The following is a 16754-nucleotide window of genomic DNA, read 5'->3' on the forward strand; positions in this document are numbered from 1 at the left end:
AGTCTATATTTTATTTTTCCAGGAAAATCCTACTTATTATACCTTTAAAGTCCTTTGAATCTTGAAACGCTGACAGCTCGGATGAAAGCAATACAGTATATTTAAACACAATAGCTGAAACCCATCCTCGCTAATTGTCTTGAATCCACACCAGGCAAACTGCTTAGCTTGAGGGGGGAACCACTAATTAAAAAGCAAAGAGTCAGCGCCGGGCAACATTTGATTGACTCTGGTGTGAGGATCTATTTAGTTACTGGTCAAGTGAACACCATTTCGTCTCTCATTGTCAGAATGATGACAGTAAGCCTTATTAATAGTCAACTCATGTTTGTTAATAGTGTGTCCGTATATTATAAAGCATTTACATTTGTCTGCTGCTGCAAGCGATGATAGAGATGTCTCTCTGTCTGTCTACTAACAGTATCTGTCTCTCTTTGTTTCACACTCTCCAGCCACTACAGCAACAACCTGCAATGACCCGGGCATCCCTGTTAATGGCTCCCGATACGGGGACAGTAAGGAGCCTGGAGACAGCATGACGTTCCAGTGTGACCCGGGCTACCAGCTGCAGGGCCAGGACACCATCACATGTGTGCGCATGGATAACAGATTCTACTGGCAACCTGACCCTCCTACATGTATAGGTAGGTGTAACTGAGATAAGATGAAATCACAGTAAGAACTAATATACGATGCTGTGGTTGGATGTTTATGACTGGGAGACTTAATGTCATATAACACCTTCAAAAAATGAGGTCTAAATATGAAATAGACACAAGATATGAATATTTTTTTGGATACAGACAACAACACTTACAGCAACAATACATCAAGCAATGGAAGACTGACGGCAAAATCTCTGGAGGTACACTGATCCGGAGTTGTATCTTAAGTCTGAAGTGTAAAGAGTAAACAACAAACATGACAGTTCAGGTCCCTCAGGGACTCCTGTGTTGTTGTGCCACATCTGACATACTTCTCCGCAGGCAAATCAAGTGAAGCCTGCTGGCGAGGTGATCGCTAATCCCAAATGATGCTGCTGCTGGAGCATCGGATGTGTTTTCATTCTGCAGGCATGCTGTTTACGATCAAGGACAAGTTGAACAGGTGCTGAAGAAACTGTGGTGGAGATAAGCATCGAGCCCTGTTGCTCTGGAAGAAACCCCTTAAAATTAGGGGAGGATGGAAAGGGGACACTAGAAGAAGGGGGAGGAAAAGGGTGGTCATATTTTTAGCAACACAGAATGATGCAGGTAGCTTTAGCGGGGTTCCTGTTTCAAAGCCGTTTGAAAACCAGAGCTTGTTTGCTCTTTTTCTCTATTATCACCAGCACTGGGCCCTCCTGCTGCTTGTAGCCCAGCGAGCTTCCACATCCCACTCCACACCTCATTCACACAACTCTGCTGTTTTTCTCTCTCTCCCACTTTCAGGTGTGCTTTCCTTCCTTTATTTCCCTCTCCAGCCTAGTCTGACACACTTGACTTACTTGCTCAGGGAAGGAAGTGACTTCTAGCCCTGGAGCCTGCCTTTTTGAGTCAGAAAATGCAGCAATAACAGAGGCAGTGCTAAAAAAACATAAGATACGATCTGTAATGCAGAAAGAGCTGCACAGTTTTCTCATCATGCAGCAGACGAATCCCAGAGTTTGTCAGGTTGTTTTTCCTGATTGACTGTAGCGTGCGGTTCAGTTTTGTCACATGCATGGAGCAGGATGAGATATGAAATGAGACACAGCTGAAGGTATTATGTAAACAATGGGTTCAACCTCCACTATGCCGCAAGAGACATTTCCCTTGTTGGATGCCACCACCTCCCTTTACATTGCCCTCTCCTCTTTATCAGTCACAACTACCAGGAAGTCCTCCAGCACGTTCACAGAGACAAGTAATTTGCCTTGTAGCCATGCCCGTGACACACATTCTACTTTGTTCCTCATATTGCCTCTGACTCCATGCCAGTGACCTCACGTTTACCGTACAGTAGATAAAATGTAAGGCTTTAAGCACCCGCTGTTTTCTTTAAGCCTAGCCAGCGTGCGCTTCCCTCCTTTGCACTTCCACCTCAGGTTGTGAATCCCTGGGTGTTCAAGAGCTCCCGAGATTAAACCGGCATTATGCACAACAGTCTAGTGGGAAAGAGTGGGTCTGCCTGTGAGTGATTTGCAACTGTTAATGCCTTTGTTTACGTCTATTTCACCGTTGATAATCCGTTCACACCCACCTGCCACCCCCAAGACACCTCTCCATGTTTCACATTCTTCCTTCACATCACCAAATTGCTGCTTGAATGCATCTATCTGTCTCTCTTGCCAATATCTCTTTCCTGCTCTCTGGCTTGTTGTGGAACAACAGGACCGCAAGGGGTGATTCTCCCCGCTAACTACCCCCGGCCTTACACTCTCTAACTAAATCTCAGTCTCTCTATGTTTCTTTTTTTGGTCTTTCACCCTCTCCAGCTACCTGTGGAGGTAATATCAGCAGTCCACCAGGAGTAATTCTCTCTCTCCTAACCAAGCCCTGCCTTACTTCCCATTTCCGACTAACTCTCCTACACTCTGCCTACCTGTGGGGGTCGTATGAGTGGTCAAGGGGGTGATTCTCTTTCCAAATTACCCCAAGCCCAATGCTGTGTAATCATTTTTCTTTCCTTCTTTGTCTCTCTCTCTTTCTCTCCCTTCAGCGACATGTGGGGGTAACGTGAGCGGTCCTTCGGGAGTCATTCTGTCTCCTAACTACCCCCAGCCTTACCCCGCCGGGAAAGAGTGTGATTGGAGAATCAGAGTCAACCCAGATTTTGTCATTGCTCTCATCTTCAAAAGGTAGGCCACCTGAATCTAAAACATGGTTCTATATATGTGTGTGTGTGTGTGTGTGTACACTACTATCTACTATCTGTGTCTTATGTATGCTCAAGCTTTCAAGCCACTGGAAACCAAAATTTGAACAGGTTTCTTAATATGTAATGTGGAGTAATGTCCATAATTTCGTGCTGGGATAGTTATTACTTGATCGATTGCGAAATCCAATCCTTCCAAATCGCACGGCAGCTAAGCGACTATATACAGCTTGCGTTAGCGTCATCTGCGGGCCTAGTTGATGATGACTACAAGTGTTAAGTGTTGTCTACGGTTAACTGTTTAAGTTGTAATCGCGAAGATCTCAGTTTCGTTCTCTTTGGCTTTGACTGTTTACCTTCATCTGAGCTGAGTCATCTTTGTATCTGTAGTCATCGATCTTTTCTTTGTTTGTTCAGCCATAGTAGATTACTGTTTACTCGCAACACTTACAGGGACCGGAAAAGCAGCCGCTTAGCTCCGCCTACCCTCTCTGGCAGACCAACCACTGCTGGGTGATGGAAAACGAGTCACTAACTGGGTGCGCTTGAGATTTTTGCCATGAATGTCGCCACAAACACCCAGTCTGTAATAATACTATATATTGCAAATGCAAAGGCTTTCATCAGTGGGCCATAGGCTCAATCACCATTGTGTTACCGCATTCAGCGATAGATAGTGACTTAACAGACATTTATTAAAGAGAGATTTTTACTTTAAACGTACTGTTCAGGGCTGCACAACGCTGATTGTCCCATGCAACATGTCAAGTGTAATCAACCTCGCCTCCACAGCCTTGAGAAACAGTCCAAACAGCAAAATGAGCTGTTTTTTGGTCTAGGTTTTGTAATTGCCATGAACCAATTTATTTTCAATCAGATTTTTGCCGTTGCTGAATGACACTCAACTTTGATATGATACAAGCATTTTAACTATTTCACGCCAAATTTTCAGAGGCTTAAACTCTGAGTGGAGCTTTTCTGTGCCTTCTGCTCAGCTGGTGTTTCTGACATTTTAATTAACTGGATTAAAGTTTTTCTCTCCTCTTTAAAATTGTCAAAACAAGCCCGCGCATTTCACAGCAGGGCAACAATCAGAGGTAAGTAAAGATAAATCAAAGTAAACTGGTAGCTTTATAACAAATCTATCATAATTAGGCCTTTGCACTCAAGCTAAAATGTGATATTCCAGCATAATGTGACCATAATAAAAATAGGCTCTGAATTATGGAAGAAACACCACCTCCACATCAAGATTTGATTATGGGTGTCATACCGTGTGTTGGTTAATGATTCTGTTACTTCAGTCTGAGCAATATGAATATAAGTTTATGTTGTCGACATAAAACTAACAGATCATGAATAACCCAGCGCTTTGAAAGATAAGAGAGCAAAAGCAAGGTACGCTTTTCTTCAGGTTTGAGGCAATGTGTCTGCAACAAACACATCAGTGCTGAACAACAGTCTCACTGATGATATTAATTTTTAATTAGTTCATCCAAATACCTGAGAAAACCTTCTAAATTACAAAGTTAAAGATTTAGGGGATAGGCGGGGGTCCCAAAGGCAATTTTTCTGAAATGCATTTTTCTTCTGGCTCACATTTAAAAATGTATCAACCCCAGTGGACTTGGTTCATGAGTTTATTTTAAGTTTATGTCTAAGATTGGACTTTTCATGACTCACTGTTGTCCACACAGGGTAAAAACAAATCTGTGCTGCATTGTCAGGGATATAGCCGAGTGTAGTTTGTTATTAATTAGCACACAGTTAAGGCCCACAAAGGTAACATATTTCGGAAGGGAAAAACAACTCGTATTGATTTTACATTGGTCTTTATTAACCACAGTACAATCCACCTCTAACAAAACTAAAGTAGTTAATGGTTACTTTATGTAGAAATATTATATTTGAAATCATCAGGACATTTGAGTTACATTTGTGCCAAAGTGTCACACTTGTTTCATTAAGTTATTCAGTAAATTAATGTGTTCACGAACCTTATGAGCGCTATGTTAACAGTTACACTTAAAGTGATAATCTCGAAGACGTCAGTTTTGCTTCTTTGGTGGCACCTATGGTGATAAACGGTAATTGCAGGAGCACACTTCCCAGATATCCAGACAGTGTTGCATGTGTGGCGTCCACGGATGGCTCCCTTTGTAATGGTTGTACCTCTTGATTTTCCATGCTGACGGACGTTAGACTGTTTGCCTTCATCTGAGCGTCGGATTTCTTTGGATTTTCACTTTATGAAGTTGTATCTGTAGTCATCGATCTTTTGTTTGTTTGTTCAGCCATAGTAGATTACTGTTTACTCGCAACTCTTTGCAGAGACCGGAAATGCAGCCGCTTAGCTCCGCCTACCCTCTCTGGCAGACCAACCACTGCTGGGTGATGGAAAACGCGTCACTAACTGGGCACCGCATGTGATTTTTTCTACCAAAGTTGCCAAGGACACCCAGTCCATAATAATACTCAGGGATGCAAACTCCTCACCTTTCGGGTTAGATGCAGTATTGGTTAGGAGCACAGAATTGCCAGGACCATTTGAGGTGATCCACAGAATTATAAGTATGTTGTTTGGAGCCTTCTACTAATGTAAACCCCAAGAACCGTCTTGAAGGGCGTCTCGTGCCTGACTCCATGAACACACAGGAGGGGAAGCACCGCGAAGCACCCCGAACGCACCATGAAGCACTGCCCGCTCCCTTTCAGCAGCCATGTTATTAACCAATTGGTCTGTTCGCAGATAGAGCTCCACGGGCGGCTCACGATCTGCTGCGGTGGTTTCGGCATCTTTTCTATTTTCTTATATTTTTTAAGGCCACAGATCTAACTAAACAATACTGGTAACGTACACTGTCTATACTGTGGCCATGCATTCAGTGTTTACTCTGAAAGGCGCTCTAGAAGTGGATATAAATGTACGGTGTTATACATCAACACATAATTATAACACATTATAAATTCATGAGGTTTTCACCTTTTTTTACCCCTTACCTGTTTGCATCCCTGCTACTATGTACTGCAAATGCAAAGGCTTTTATCAGTGTGTTTTTATCACCATAGTGTTACCTCATTCAGTGACAGATAGTGACTTAACAGACATTTATTTAAATGGAAATCTTAAGTTAACAGTTAATACATGACTTTGTGTTAGCAGATTAACAAGTCTTCTCCTCATCAAAAAGTCTCAGTAAAGTCGAAAAATCATGTAATTTGAAGGTATTTTTGTCTTCCTCTATGTTTTTGTTTTTAGTAACATGTTTATTTACATTTCAAGTCCTCATTGTGCCTCAGCTGTGAATATTTCACTACTCTCAGTGGTTAGCGGCTTAAGACTGGAGCAAAAGTGACTGACTGGAGTTTCACATGTAGCAAAGGAGATTAAAGCAAAGGACTTTCTTCACATCGCCAAAGGAGAAATAGTGACCCAATTTTATCTTCCTGTTTTTCAGCTGGAGAGATAATATCCTCCTGTAATAACAGTGAGACTGTTTTTATTTGACTCGTAATTAAGTTGTTTTGATATGGGTTGTTTTGTGAAGGTTGTGTGTCATTTCTTTGTCATTATTTGTCTTATTCAAACATGTAATTGTATTTCATAGACGCAGCTGAAATAGACTTCTGTTGACCTGATTACAATCTTTTCATCAGTCTTTGGATCGAATGGGAGCGCAATTTATGTTTCTCAAAAGATGTCAGAACTCATTTTGTGGTATAATATAACAGCAAATTGAGCTTTAAAACTCAACTGACCCCTATTTTTTATTGTGGTGCAAAAAAGGTATCATATTTCATTTGTAAGATATCCCAAAGTGATGCTATTCTATAAATAAGTTATTTACCAACTTTAAAGTCAGTTGAGAGTTCGAAACATTTAGCATTCTTCTCACAATCAGAGTACTGATTGTTTTATTTATCACTAAACAAACTCAACTCATCTCAAGTTTACAAGTTAATCTTAATTTGCATTCCAGTCTTAACTTCTAACTGACCCTTGTTACTCTTCTCTGGCCATGAGAGGTTGTGACGCTGTTCTGCTCAGCCAGATCTTTATGTTTGTTTATGATTACATTTAGTAGCTTTAGCATTCAAACCCAGAATTTATCACCAATGCTAAAGGTATTAGCAGGGATCATTTTAATGCTTTGTCAGTGCAAAAAGGGGCTTATGTGCAGTTAAGCCTATTGTGCATGAGATACAAACACAGGGCTTAAACTTGAGCATTCTTTGCACTTATTTTGACTTTGGTGCTGATTACATAAGTTCAAACAGTCCTCTGTGATAATAAAGGCTGTTATCAGACACATTTCTCTAACACCTCTCTCGCCCCAAACTTTCATTAAAGTTGCCAACTTATAACATTAAAATTAAAGCATGATAAGAGACACATCAAACCTATACATCTACATGATTTATTCACATTTCAATTGAAATATAAATATACAGTATATTCATATGTGTGTGTATCTTAAAGGCCTGTCACCCATGTAAACTGCATCCTACCTCATACATTGTGTTCCAATACTTTTATGCTAGTTTTCATTATTGCTACGCTTCTGTACATCCAGAACGTGGCTCCTATTTCTACCTTCCCTATATCTTCCTCTGCGCTAACATGACACACACATACACAAACACGCACACAGATATGTCCTACGACTTTGAGCCAAACACCGAGCTGGAAGGTTTTACCAGACAGGTGGGAGGCAGAGCTAATGTGCACACACGCTCTGTGAAAAGAGATATAGGTGTATATAAGTGTGTATGTGTGTGTGTGTGTGTAGGTGTGTGTCTGTCTGTACACATACACAAATTTGTCTCTGTTTGACAGGTTCGGAGACAGGTCCAACACAACCACTGTCAGAGCAAACACAGAGACCTTGTGTCAGTATGTGTGTGTGTGCGTGTGTGTGTGTGTGTGTGTGTTGTACTGCACCCTCAGGAGAACTGAATGTCTTCATGTATGTACAGAGAGATGAGGAGAAGCTGTCAAAGTGAAAACCAGCAAAACTTTTACAGATAAACAACATGCCTGAGGAGCTACTGTAGGTTCAGACCGCAGGTATAAAAATTCAGGGTGCATATTTGTTTTGGGTTTGCACACAAACGTGCACAAGGAAACACACGTATTTTTCCTTATAAAATCAATTTAAGCAACCAAAGTGTTTTTATTCTGATGCAGTAAACACACTCAGAAAATGTCACACATGCACAAAATACAAGAAGATTAAAGGAGACTTAACAAAAACTAATTTGCAGTCATTAACAGAAGCAGGTATTTTAATTTAACACACATCACTGCATTAATTGTTTGGAGAATTTGAACAAGGACACACACACGCATAAACAAACAACACAATCAATCTCACTAGATTATTAAACCTGCGTGTCTGTGTTTTGTCATTTCGTTAACCCCAGCTTCAACATGGAGCCGAGCTACGACTTCCTGCACATCTACGAGGGCGAAGACTCTAATGGACCGTTACTCGCAAGTCTGCAAGGCAACCAGGCCCCGGAGCGAATAGAGAGCAGCAGCAACAGCCTCTTCCTGGCGTTCAGATCTGACGCATCACTGGGCATGTCAGGTTTCGCCATCGAATTCAGAGGTAATTAAACTCCCAAAACTTTGGCTTAATAAAGCAATGTCCCCCGTACATTTCCCCACAAGGTCACATAAAGGTAATGGATTCCCTCTAAGATAATGACCAAATGCTTTAAAACCAATCTGCAGACTATTGATTAGTCATTTTAGTGAGTGTTTGCAATGTGCTCCTCTCTCTCTCTCTCCTCATTGCATAAGCATTCAAGGGAGGATGGGGGCAAATAATAGGAGGAGGCATGTTAATAGCAGTTGATTATGTAGTCTAGTGGATTTAATAAGGTCTTGCAATTTCTGACAGTTTCGCAGGGAAAATGCTCCCCTGAAAAGCAGCAGCGAACACAGCAGAAATGTGATTCACAAGAGACACATGGAAGGTTGTGGTGGGTGGCAGCAACATGCGTTACATACAGGTTGATATATAACACAGGTTAATATATAATACGGCTTAACATATAGCACCAGCATAACAATGTAGTAACAATACAGCTCTGTTTCACCAGCCATCACTACATGACAGCTGCTTGATTATATATTTCATTATTATTTGTATCATCATTATTATCAATAATATAACTTTATTGTTATTATTATTTAGACATCACATTTTTACACTATTTTACTACTATTGTACATACTTAAGGGCTGCACGGTGGTTCAGTGGTTAGCGCGGTCGCCTCACAGCTAGAAGGTTCCTAGTTTGAATCCCGGTTCAGACGTAGGGGGCCTTTCTGTGTGGAGTGTGCATGTTCTCCCAGTGCATGCGTGGGTTCCCTCCGGGTACTCCGGCTTCCTCCTACAGTCCAAAGACATGCTCGTTAGGTTTATTGGTGATGCTAAATTGCCTGTAGCTTTTCAGTTCAGGGTGTAGCCCGCCTCTCGCCCAATGACAGCTGGGATAGGCTCCAGCCCTCCCGTGACCCTGTGTACATAGTCTTTATAGTTTTGAAAATGATTAAGATATTATCATTATTATTGGTAGCAGTATATGTAATGTTCATTATCTTATTGTTGTTTGTATTTTTTTATTTACTCCTGATCACTCTTTCCTGTAGTCTGACTCGTGAGCTGCTGTAACAAGCCAATGTCCCCCAATGAGAGATCAATTAAGTTTATCTTACCTCATCATATCTTATGATCACAAGTTAAAAGTGGGACTTTTGGGTTGTTTCATTACTACTTTATCATCTATTTTCTGAGCTCATATAATGAAGAGAAGATCTGAAGTGTAATGATTAAAATGTCGACACATGAGTGCTTCTTGTTCAGACTGGATGATATTTAAGCCACCTACTCCATTAATTTCACCCTTACTGTACATGAGAAGTGTCTTCTTCAGTTGAAAGGGCATGTTGTTCCATGTCAGCCCGTGAGTTGTTTACTTCCACAGATTGTGACTCATCCTGGTTTTACAGACGTAGCTTGACTGGGGCTGATTTAACAGCAATGCGGAACTGATGATGAAATGTTCGATTGACGGGAGACTAGATCTGCTCTGTCAAGTTTTAGAAACTCCTTTTTTCCCCTGTTGTTTCTCTCACTCCATTTATCTCTAATTAAAAAAAGATTATCTCCTTCTCTGTTGTCTGTCGCCTCACGCTACCTCACACCTCTGTACTTTTGTCATTAATTCTCTACCTTTCATCTGCCATCTCTCTAATTAAAATACATCCTTAATCATCTCCCTGCTTCTCTTCCATCTTTCACTCGACCTCTTTCTTTCTTTCTCTCTTTCTTTCTGTCTGTTTCCCTCTGTCAAGCTCGATATCTCATTGTTATTGGACGATCAGAGTAAAGCAAACAAGCTGGCCTAACGCCAAGTCATAAAGATCCAAGACAGTTTCTGATCATTGATGCCTCATTGTCTCTTTAACTCCCTTATCCCTGCCTATTTCTTGCTCTTGATTCCTCTTCCTCCATTTATCTTTATTTCGTCCTCCATCTCCAGTAGAAGGAAAACATATTAGAAGTTGACAGAACATCTTCAATAAACCATAATAGTTTTACCCCTCTAATGAAATCTGAAATTGTCCTTTATTTGGTTGTATTAAAGATTTCGTTATGTTAGAAGTGGAGAGTAAATAGTTTTCACATTGATGAAGTGAAATTCAAAGAACTTTCCAGATTTATAACATAAAATGATTTAATTTAGTTATATTCCAAATTAGTTTGACCGTGTTTCTGTCCAGTAACACAAACTGTCTCCACTCTCCACAGAAAAACCTCGAGAGGCCTGTTTCGACCCCGGTAACATCATGAACGCCAGTCGGACGGGATATGACTACAAACTGGGATCTCAGGTCTCCTACAACTGTCACCATGGCTACACAACAGTGGGCGGGGATACCATCACTTGTGTCATGGGGAATGATGGGAAGCCAGTGTGGGACAGTGCTCTGCCATCATGTAAAGGTAGGAGACACACGTCAAGAACTGCATCCTTATGAGCACATACACCATGATGAAACCTAAAGAACCTCATGCAGTCCAATTACAGTAAAACCCAGAATATAAGTCGCACCGAAATATAAGAAGCTCCCTGCTTTTGGGGTATCCCAGGGGGAAAAGGTTTTCTATAGCTGTTTATTAATAATAAAAACATGTATACGAGTTATTAAACTTTATTTTCGTTTAAAACACACAAATTACAGCCTACCATCTTTTTTTGCTACGTCGAGTTTGCAATTTAATAACACTTAATAACAAGTTACTCAGGAGGTGTCATAAGTTACGTCCTCTTAATACCCCTTTAAAAAGTAATAATGTTTAATGAATTATTACCTGATATCAAAGTAATTAGTTTTTGTTGTTAACTGCAGTTTATGAATCACTGGCATCGATCTCCTCCGTGTCGGCACTGATGTTTTTTTCACATTGCGGTGCTGTTGTTTCAGATGATTTAATATGTTAGATGTTGTATCTTCTGCCAATGAAAGCAATTTGCTGCTCGCACAAAGTTACAATATTGACAGTGTTCTTGGCATCTTTGACAGACACAAACTCAAACTAATGAAAATACTTGAAGCTGTAAAAACAAGCTCTCTCCCTCGTCCTCCATTTAGCTTTTTGTCAGTAGCTGACGTGACCTTCTCTGGCCTTCCTTGGGCACACATCATCATAAGATAGCCCGAGTAGAAAAAAACAGATCCTGTCCTGTAAACACAGTAATGCAGCTTTACTCTGGTTAAGAGCTGTATTATAATATATTTTTTTAAAGTATAATCGCTGCCCGTTAATGGGAGAGCTAATTGTATAAGAAAGGCATTTTTCTGAGCGCCAGCGTCTTTTTTCAGTTGTTCCCAATGAGGACAGAGCGTATGCAGCCGCATGCGGTGGCCTAGAGAAAAGGCACTGCACCCAGTGTCTTTTTTCAGAGGGCTCTGCCTTTTTTGTGCCGCCACTCTGAGCGCTTTGGGTCAAAAAATCTCTGAACTTTTCAGAAAGACGCTGGTGCGTCACCGCCACTTTTTTCAGGCAACAAGTCAGATGGGGTGTCACTCGTCACCCTGGTAACCACCAAACACAGATATGAAGCAACTTGTTTTGGCTGTTTCTGTGTACCTGGAGCTGTGTGATATGACAAACAAACAGTATCACAATAGAGACCAAAAAGCCCATTAGTTGAACCAGATCGGCCAGACACTAAATGTTGCTGGTAAGTGTTGTGCTTTTATCGCCCTATGCGTTGTAAGCTCGTTGTTAGCTGTGTCGTAAGTTAAACTTATTGTAGTCATAGAAACAAAACCCGCGTGCAGCATTTTTTCTCTTACAGCTCAAGCGCTTCATCCCAACACTCCTCAGCTGCCAGAACAGGGTGCTATGTGAACACAGGGCCTAAGGTGTTACTGCCTAACACTTGGAAACTTGGTAAAAGTAGAGTTTATGGCTGAGCTGTTTCATTTATTTGCGTGGATTTGTATGTATCTAGGAAAGTGACCATTCAGTGTATATAATTTGACATAGTTTACTGTCCAAACAGAAGATTTATAGGCACCCTATGAGAGGTTAAGGTGCATGTAATTTAAATGCATACATACATCTTCAGTTTGACTCCAGCTTGGATCCTTTGTTGCATGTCATGTCTCCCTCCTTCTTGCTTCTGCTTCTTCTCTGTCAGTCATTTAAAAATGGTGAAAATGCACACCCACACCCACAATCTGTGGTTACCATGGAACTCCTTTTAGGTAGCAACACCCTGTAAAATAAGGATCAATGATTTATTATATTAATCATTATATATTCTACATGTGTCCGAGTGTGTGCGTGTGCTTTTCAGTGTGGTTTTGTGTGTGCTCATCAGAGCCCGAGAGTCCGTCAGCGATTGGAAGGCTGAACTGTCCAATTGATTGACAGCTCAGAGAGCCAAGGAAGTGACACCTGCCAAACTGCCATTCAGAGTGTATATGTGAATTTGGGGGTGTGTGTGTGTGTGATCTCTAAAGTGACACAGACCTGGCCTGGTGCCACGTGGGTATAAAATTCAAATAAGCCACAGAGCAAGGTGGCAAGACAAGGAAGGAATTTTAAAACGAGCACAAAAGAGACACACGGCGAGACAATGCTGCACAATAACTTCCTACCTCTTAACACTTTGAAAAGAAAAGGCGATGGCGAAAGCTCTTTTTAATAATGTCTGAGAGACAGCAAAGAGGGGGGGTTGGGGGTAGATGGGAAGGAATAAAGATGAGATAATTGCACTCAGGTAGTTTTAAGGACGACTAACAGACAGCAAGAAAAAGTTATTTTATCTCATGTTCACATTATTTCAAAGTAACACCGCCATCCCTCTGTAGGACGTCTTTGTCCAGCTGTGGTTTTGAACATGAAGACGGATCTGTTGTTCAGCAGCGTTAAACAAGAACAGTGAAACTCAAATAATCAAAGGAAAGAACCTTGCTCTTTCTTCTTCATGTGTTTTAATGCTACGTCTTTGTGGACTTCTCACTTGTGATACCAAAAGACAAGAGAAAATGTTTTACTTCTTGTCTTGGATGTAATTAACATGCTGTTCTGGTGCACCATGATTGTAATTTGCTTTGTTATTTTGCAGAGTTATTATCAAATCATTGAGTTGGACATCCATCTAGAAAGGAAATCAGGAAGTCAGTCAGTCATTCAGGACATAATTTAACCAATCAGACATTTCATTTAGTTATTATTGAGACCTTTATTACCCCTAGGGGAAATAGTTTTGCACCAAGAGCATGACACATACATAACAAAGACATCAACAAATATACAGAACAGCACATAATATAATTGAAATAAAATATAAGTACTTCATAAAAGCATCATGTGGTAACCTGTGAAGAATGAGTTCAATAAAGTGCAGACTGTTTAGACTAATTTCAGGGCTTGTTAAGCAGCTGAATGTTGCTTGGATCAAAGAAAGTACTGCCTCTTTCAGTCCACATCCTGTCCATTCTGTGCCTCCGACCTGAAGATAGAAGTTCATATTCAGACCACAGGGGGTGCAGGGGGTCTGCTATGATCTTGTGAGCTAAGTTTAAAAGGCGAGTTCACCGATTTTCAACCTCACTCCTATCATGCTATTATGGGGAGCTAATGCCATTATGGTAGGAGGATGCTATCCGCTTCTCCAATGGACCCTGGAAAACCTCCGCCAGACTACGTGAAACGCGTTATCTGGCGGAGGCAAGGGATCTCGCTAGACTACACTTACTCAATCTAGGACGCCCGTCATGTCTCGCTCAAAATCGTTTGAAATGTAGACCGCATATACCTGAAGATTTTTTAGACGATCCACTGGTATATTCTCATCGTATTTCGTATTCTTTACCGCTCTAACCCTAACCAATTTCAAATATTATTGCTTCTGTCGATGACAGAGAACTCCAGCTTTGACTGACAGTGGCTTTTTCCAGGGCCGAATTGCTCCTTTAAGTGTACTGGTCTGTCATGTTAGCAAGACTGCACATTGGTTCTCCAGTTATCTTGCCACCTATTTTAACAACCCTGTCCATTTTGGTCTTGTTGTGTACAGTAAAGTTAAGCAAGTAAGTAAAGTTTATTTGTTATGGCACCTTTCACAGAAAAATGTCACAAAGTTCTTCACAGAAAATCACTGTACAGTAATAACAACAACAATAATGATCAAAAAATGAACAAAGAACACAGAATAGAAAATGCAATTCGAAAGCCAACTTGAAAAAATATGTATTTTACTGCTTTTTAAAAGCATCAGTTCAAACCGCAAACCGTATATGAGTTGGAAGAGTGCTCCAAAGTGTTGGAGCAAGAGATTCGAAGGCACAGTCACCTTTTGTCCTCAGTCGTACTCGAGGAACAACAAGTAGATCCTAGTCAGAGGACCTGAGGGATCTATGGGGATATACGGATGGAGCAGGTCAGCAATGTATTGGGTGCTTGGTTGTGCAGGGCTTTGTAGACAAAAATAAGGATTTTAAAGTGAATTCTGAGATTCTCTGGGAGCCAGAGAGAATAGGATGGGTGTGGTGTGAGTTGTCCGGCTGGTCCGAGTCAGTAGCAGCGTTTTGGATCAGATGTAGACGGGCAAGGGAGGACTTATTAAGGCAGGTGAAAAGGGAATTGCAGTAATCAAGCTGGGAAGAAATAAAAGCGTGAATGAGCATCTCTAGCTCAGCATGTGAGGCAACAGATTTCCATGTTATGTTTCGTAAATGACAGAAACATGAATATGTTGCTCAAAAAGTATTTCCTAAGACAGTGCAGACAGACAGTGCTCCCCCCCAGCACTGAATACAAAAAGTAAGTACACTCTGAATAAAACAACTTCAGCATAGTACTGTCAACGTTAAAACTTCTAAGCTTCCTTAAAAAATAGAACCGCTGTTGAGCTTTTGCAAACCTTGCATTGGTGTTAACGTTCCATGTCAGTTTGTCATCAACGATAGAGCCCAGGTACTTAGACTGCTGTACAAATTCAATAATTACATTGTTCACGATTAAAGGCGACAGAGAATTATTATTATTTATTATTATTATTAGTCTCATGGTCGTTTAAAAGACCTATCAGAGCATCATCTGCACATTTAATCAATGTGCAATTACCTTGATGACTAATACAGTCATTGGTATACAGTATAAACAACAAAGGTGAGAGGACACAACCTTGTATTACTATTATTATAATTATTATCATGATTAAAAAAGAACTCGTCTTCATTAAGGAAAAGAAATGGATTCAGTTGTATATGTAGGGGCTTTCCCCAACAATGATATAATTATGAACAGAAGCCAAGTATTGATGTTTTAGTCACATTTGAAGGCTATTAATGGAAGACCACATAATTGTCCTCTATCAAATAAAGATGATATAAACTCTGAGAGGCCTCGACCTTCATCTGGCAATGTGTTAATGACTGTATATGGTAATTGATTTGGACATAATTTTCCCACAAGGTGTGTTTCTTTTAGCTTATACTGTGGTGACAGAAATATAATGCATTGCAATGTTAAGGCTTTAATACTCGGGGTATCATTACACATTAAGTATTTCTTTATTATACTGTCATTGTGGGTATATATCGCAATGCGGGGGAAAATTAACACATCAGCAAACACGTCTCTGAAATAGGCACATTCTTACAATCATAATTCTTTGTGTGTGTTTTGTAAGTTGACAAGTTGTTTGCGATGTTTCCTTCCAATAACACAGACTTGAATTCGTTCCCGGGCCGGGCCCTTTCTGCATCACAGATACTTGGATTGATCTACCTAGGTTGCTGTCATCAACACTATAGGGCAATCCACATAAAGCAGAGCACTTTAACTAAATCCAGATCTACCCAGTAATCTTGCTCACTTCCTCCCTCGGCTCATATTGCACATTGGATTTTCTCCCCACATAGTTAGGGAAGTTTCTCTGTCTGTCTGTCTCTATCTTTGGGCAGCTCCTGGGGCTTTTAGACCAAACTCATTAGACAGGGTGAGACCTCTTTAAATAATACATCTCCACTTACACTCCCTCCGTCTCCTCTTTTCTTCCCCCCCTCACATTTTCCTCTTTCACCTCCTTCTCTTTCCTTTTCTTTGTACTTACCTCTCTGTCTCTCTCTCTCTCTCTCTCTCTCTTTCTCTTATTTTACCTTCCTCCCACCTCCTCTGTCTGTGTCTGATTTACTCTATATTTTTCTCTTTCCATTTCTGTCTGGCTCTCTCTCCCCTTCTTGCTCTCTCTTCTTTTCCCTCACTCTTTCTAACACACACACACACACACACACACACACGCACACACACACATACACCTCCCATCTTAAACCGCTCTTTTATTGGTTTCCATGGTAACTAAGAGCTGGTGCGAGAAAGAAGG

General features: G+C 40.8%; 1 protein-coding gene across 1 annotated transcript in view; it reads left to right on the top strand.

Annotated features, from left to right (window-relative positions):
• Positions 1-16754, top strand: part of LOC138592048 (CUB and sushi domain-containing protein 1-like) — a 467070-nt gene that overhangs the window by 351026 nt on the left and 99290 nt on the right. The window contains exons 29-32 of the mRNA XM_069662659.1: positions 453-644; positions 2680-2818; positions 8260-8447; positions 10658-10852. Coding sequence (XP_069518760.1) covers positions 453-644; positions 2680-2818; positions 8260-8447; positions 10658-10852 — 714 coding nt within the window. The remainder of the gene's footprint in view (positions 1-452; positions 645-2679; positions 2819-8259; positions 8448-10657; positions 10853-16754) is intronic.

The sequence above is a fragment of the Semicossyphus pulcher genome, unplaced genomic scaffold (assembly GCF_022749685.1).
Source record: "Semicossyphus pulcher isolate SPU_LCO1_2020_fin unplaced genomic scaffold, fSemPul1.0.p SCAF_1, whole genome shotgun sequence".
NCBI lineage: Eukaryota > Metazoa > Chordata > Actinopteri > Labriformes > Labridae > Semicossyphus > Semicossyphus pulcher.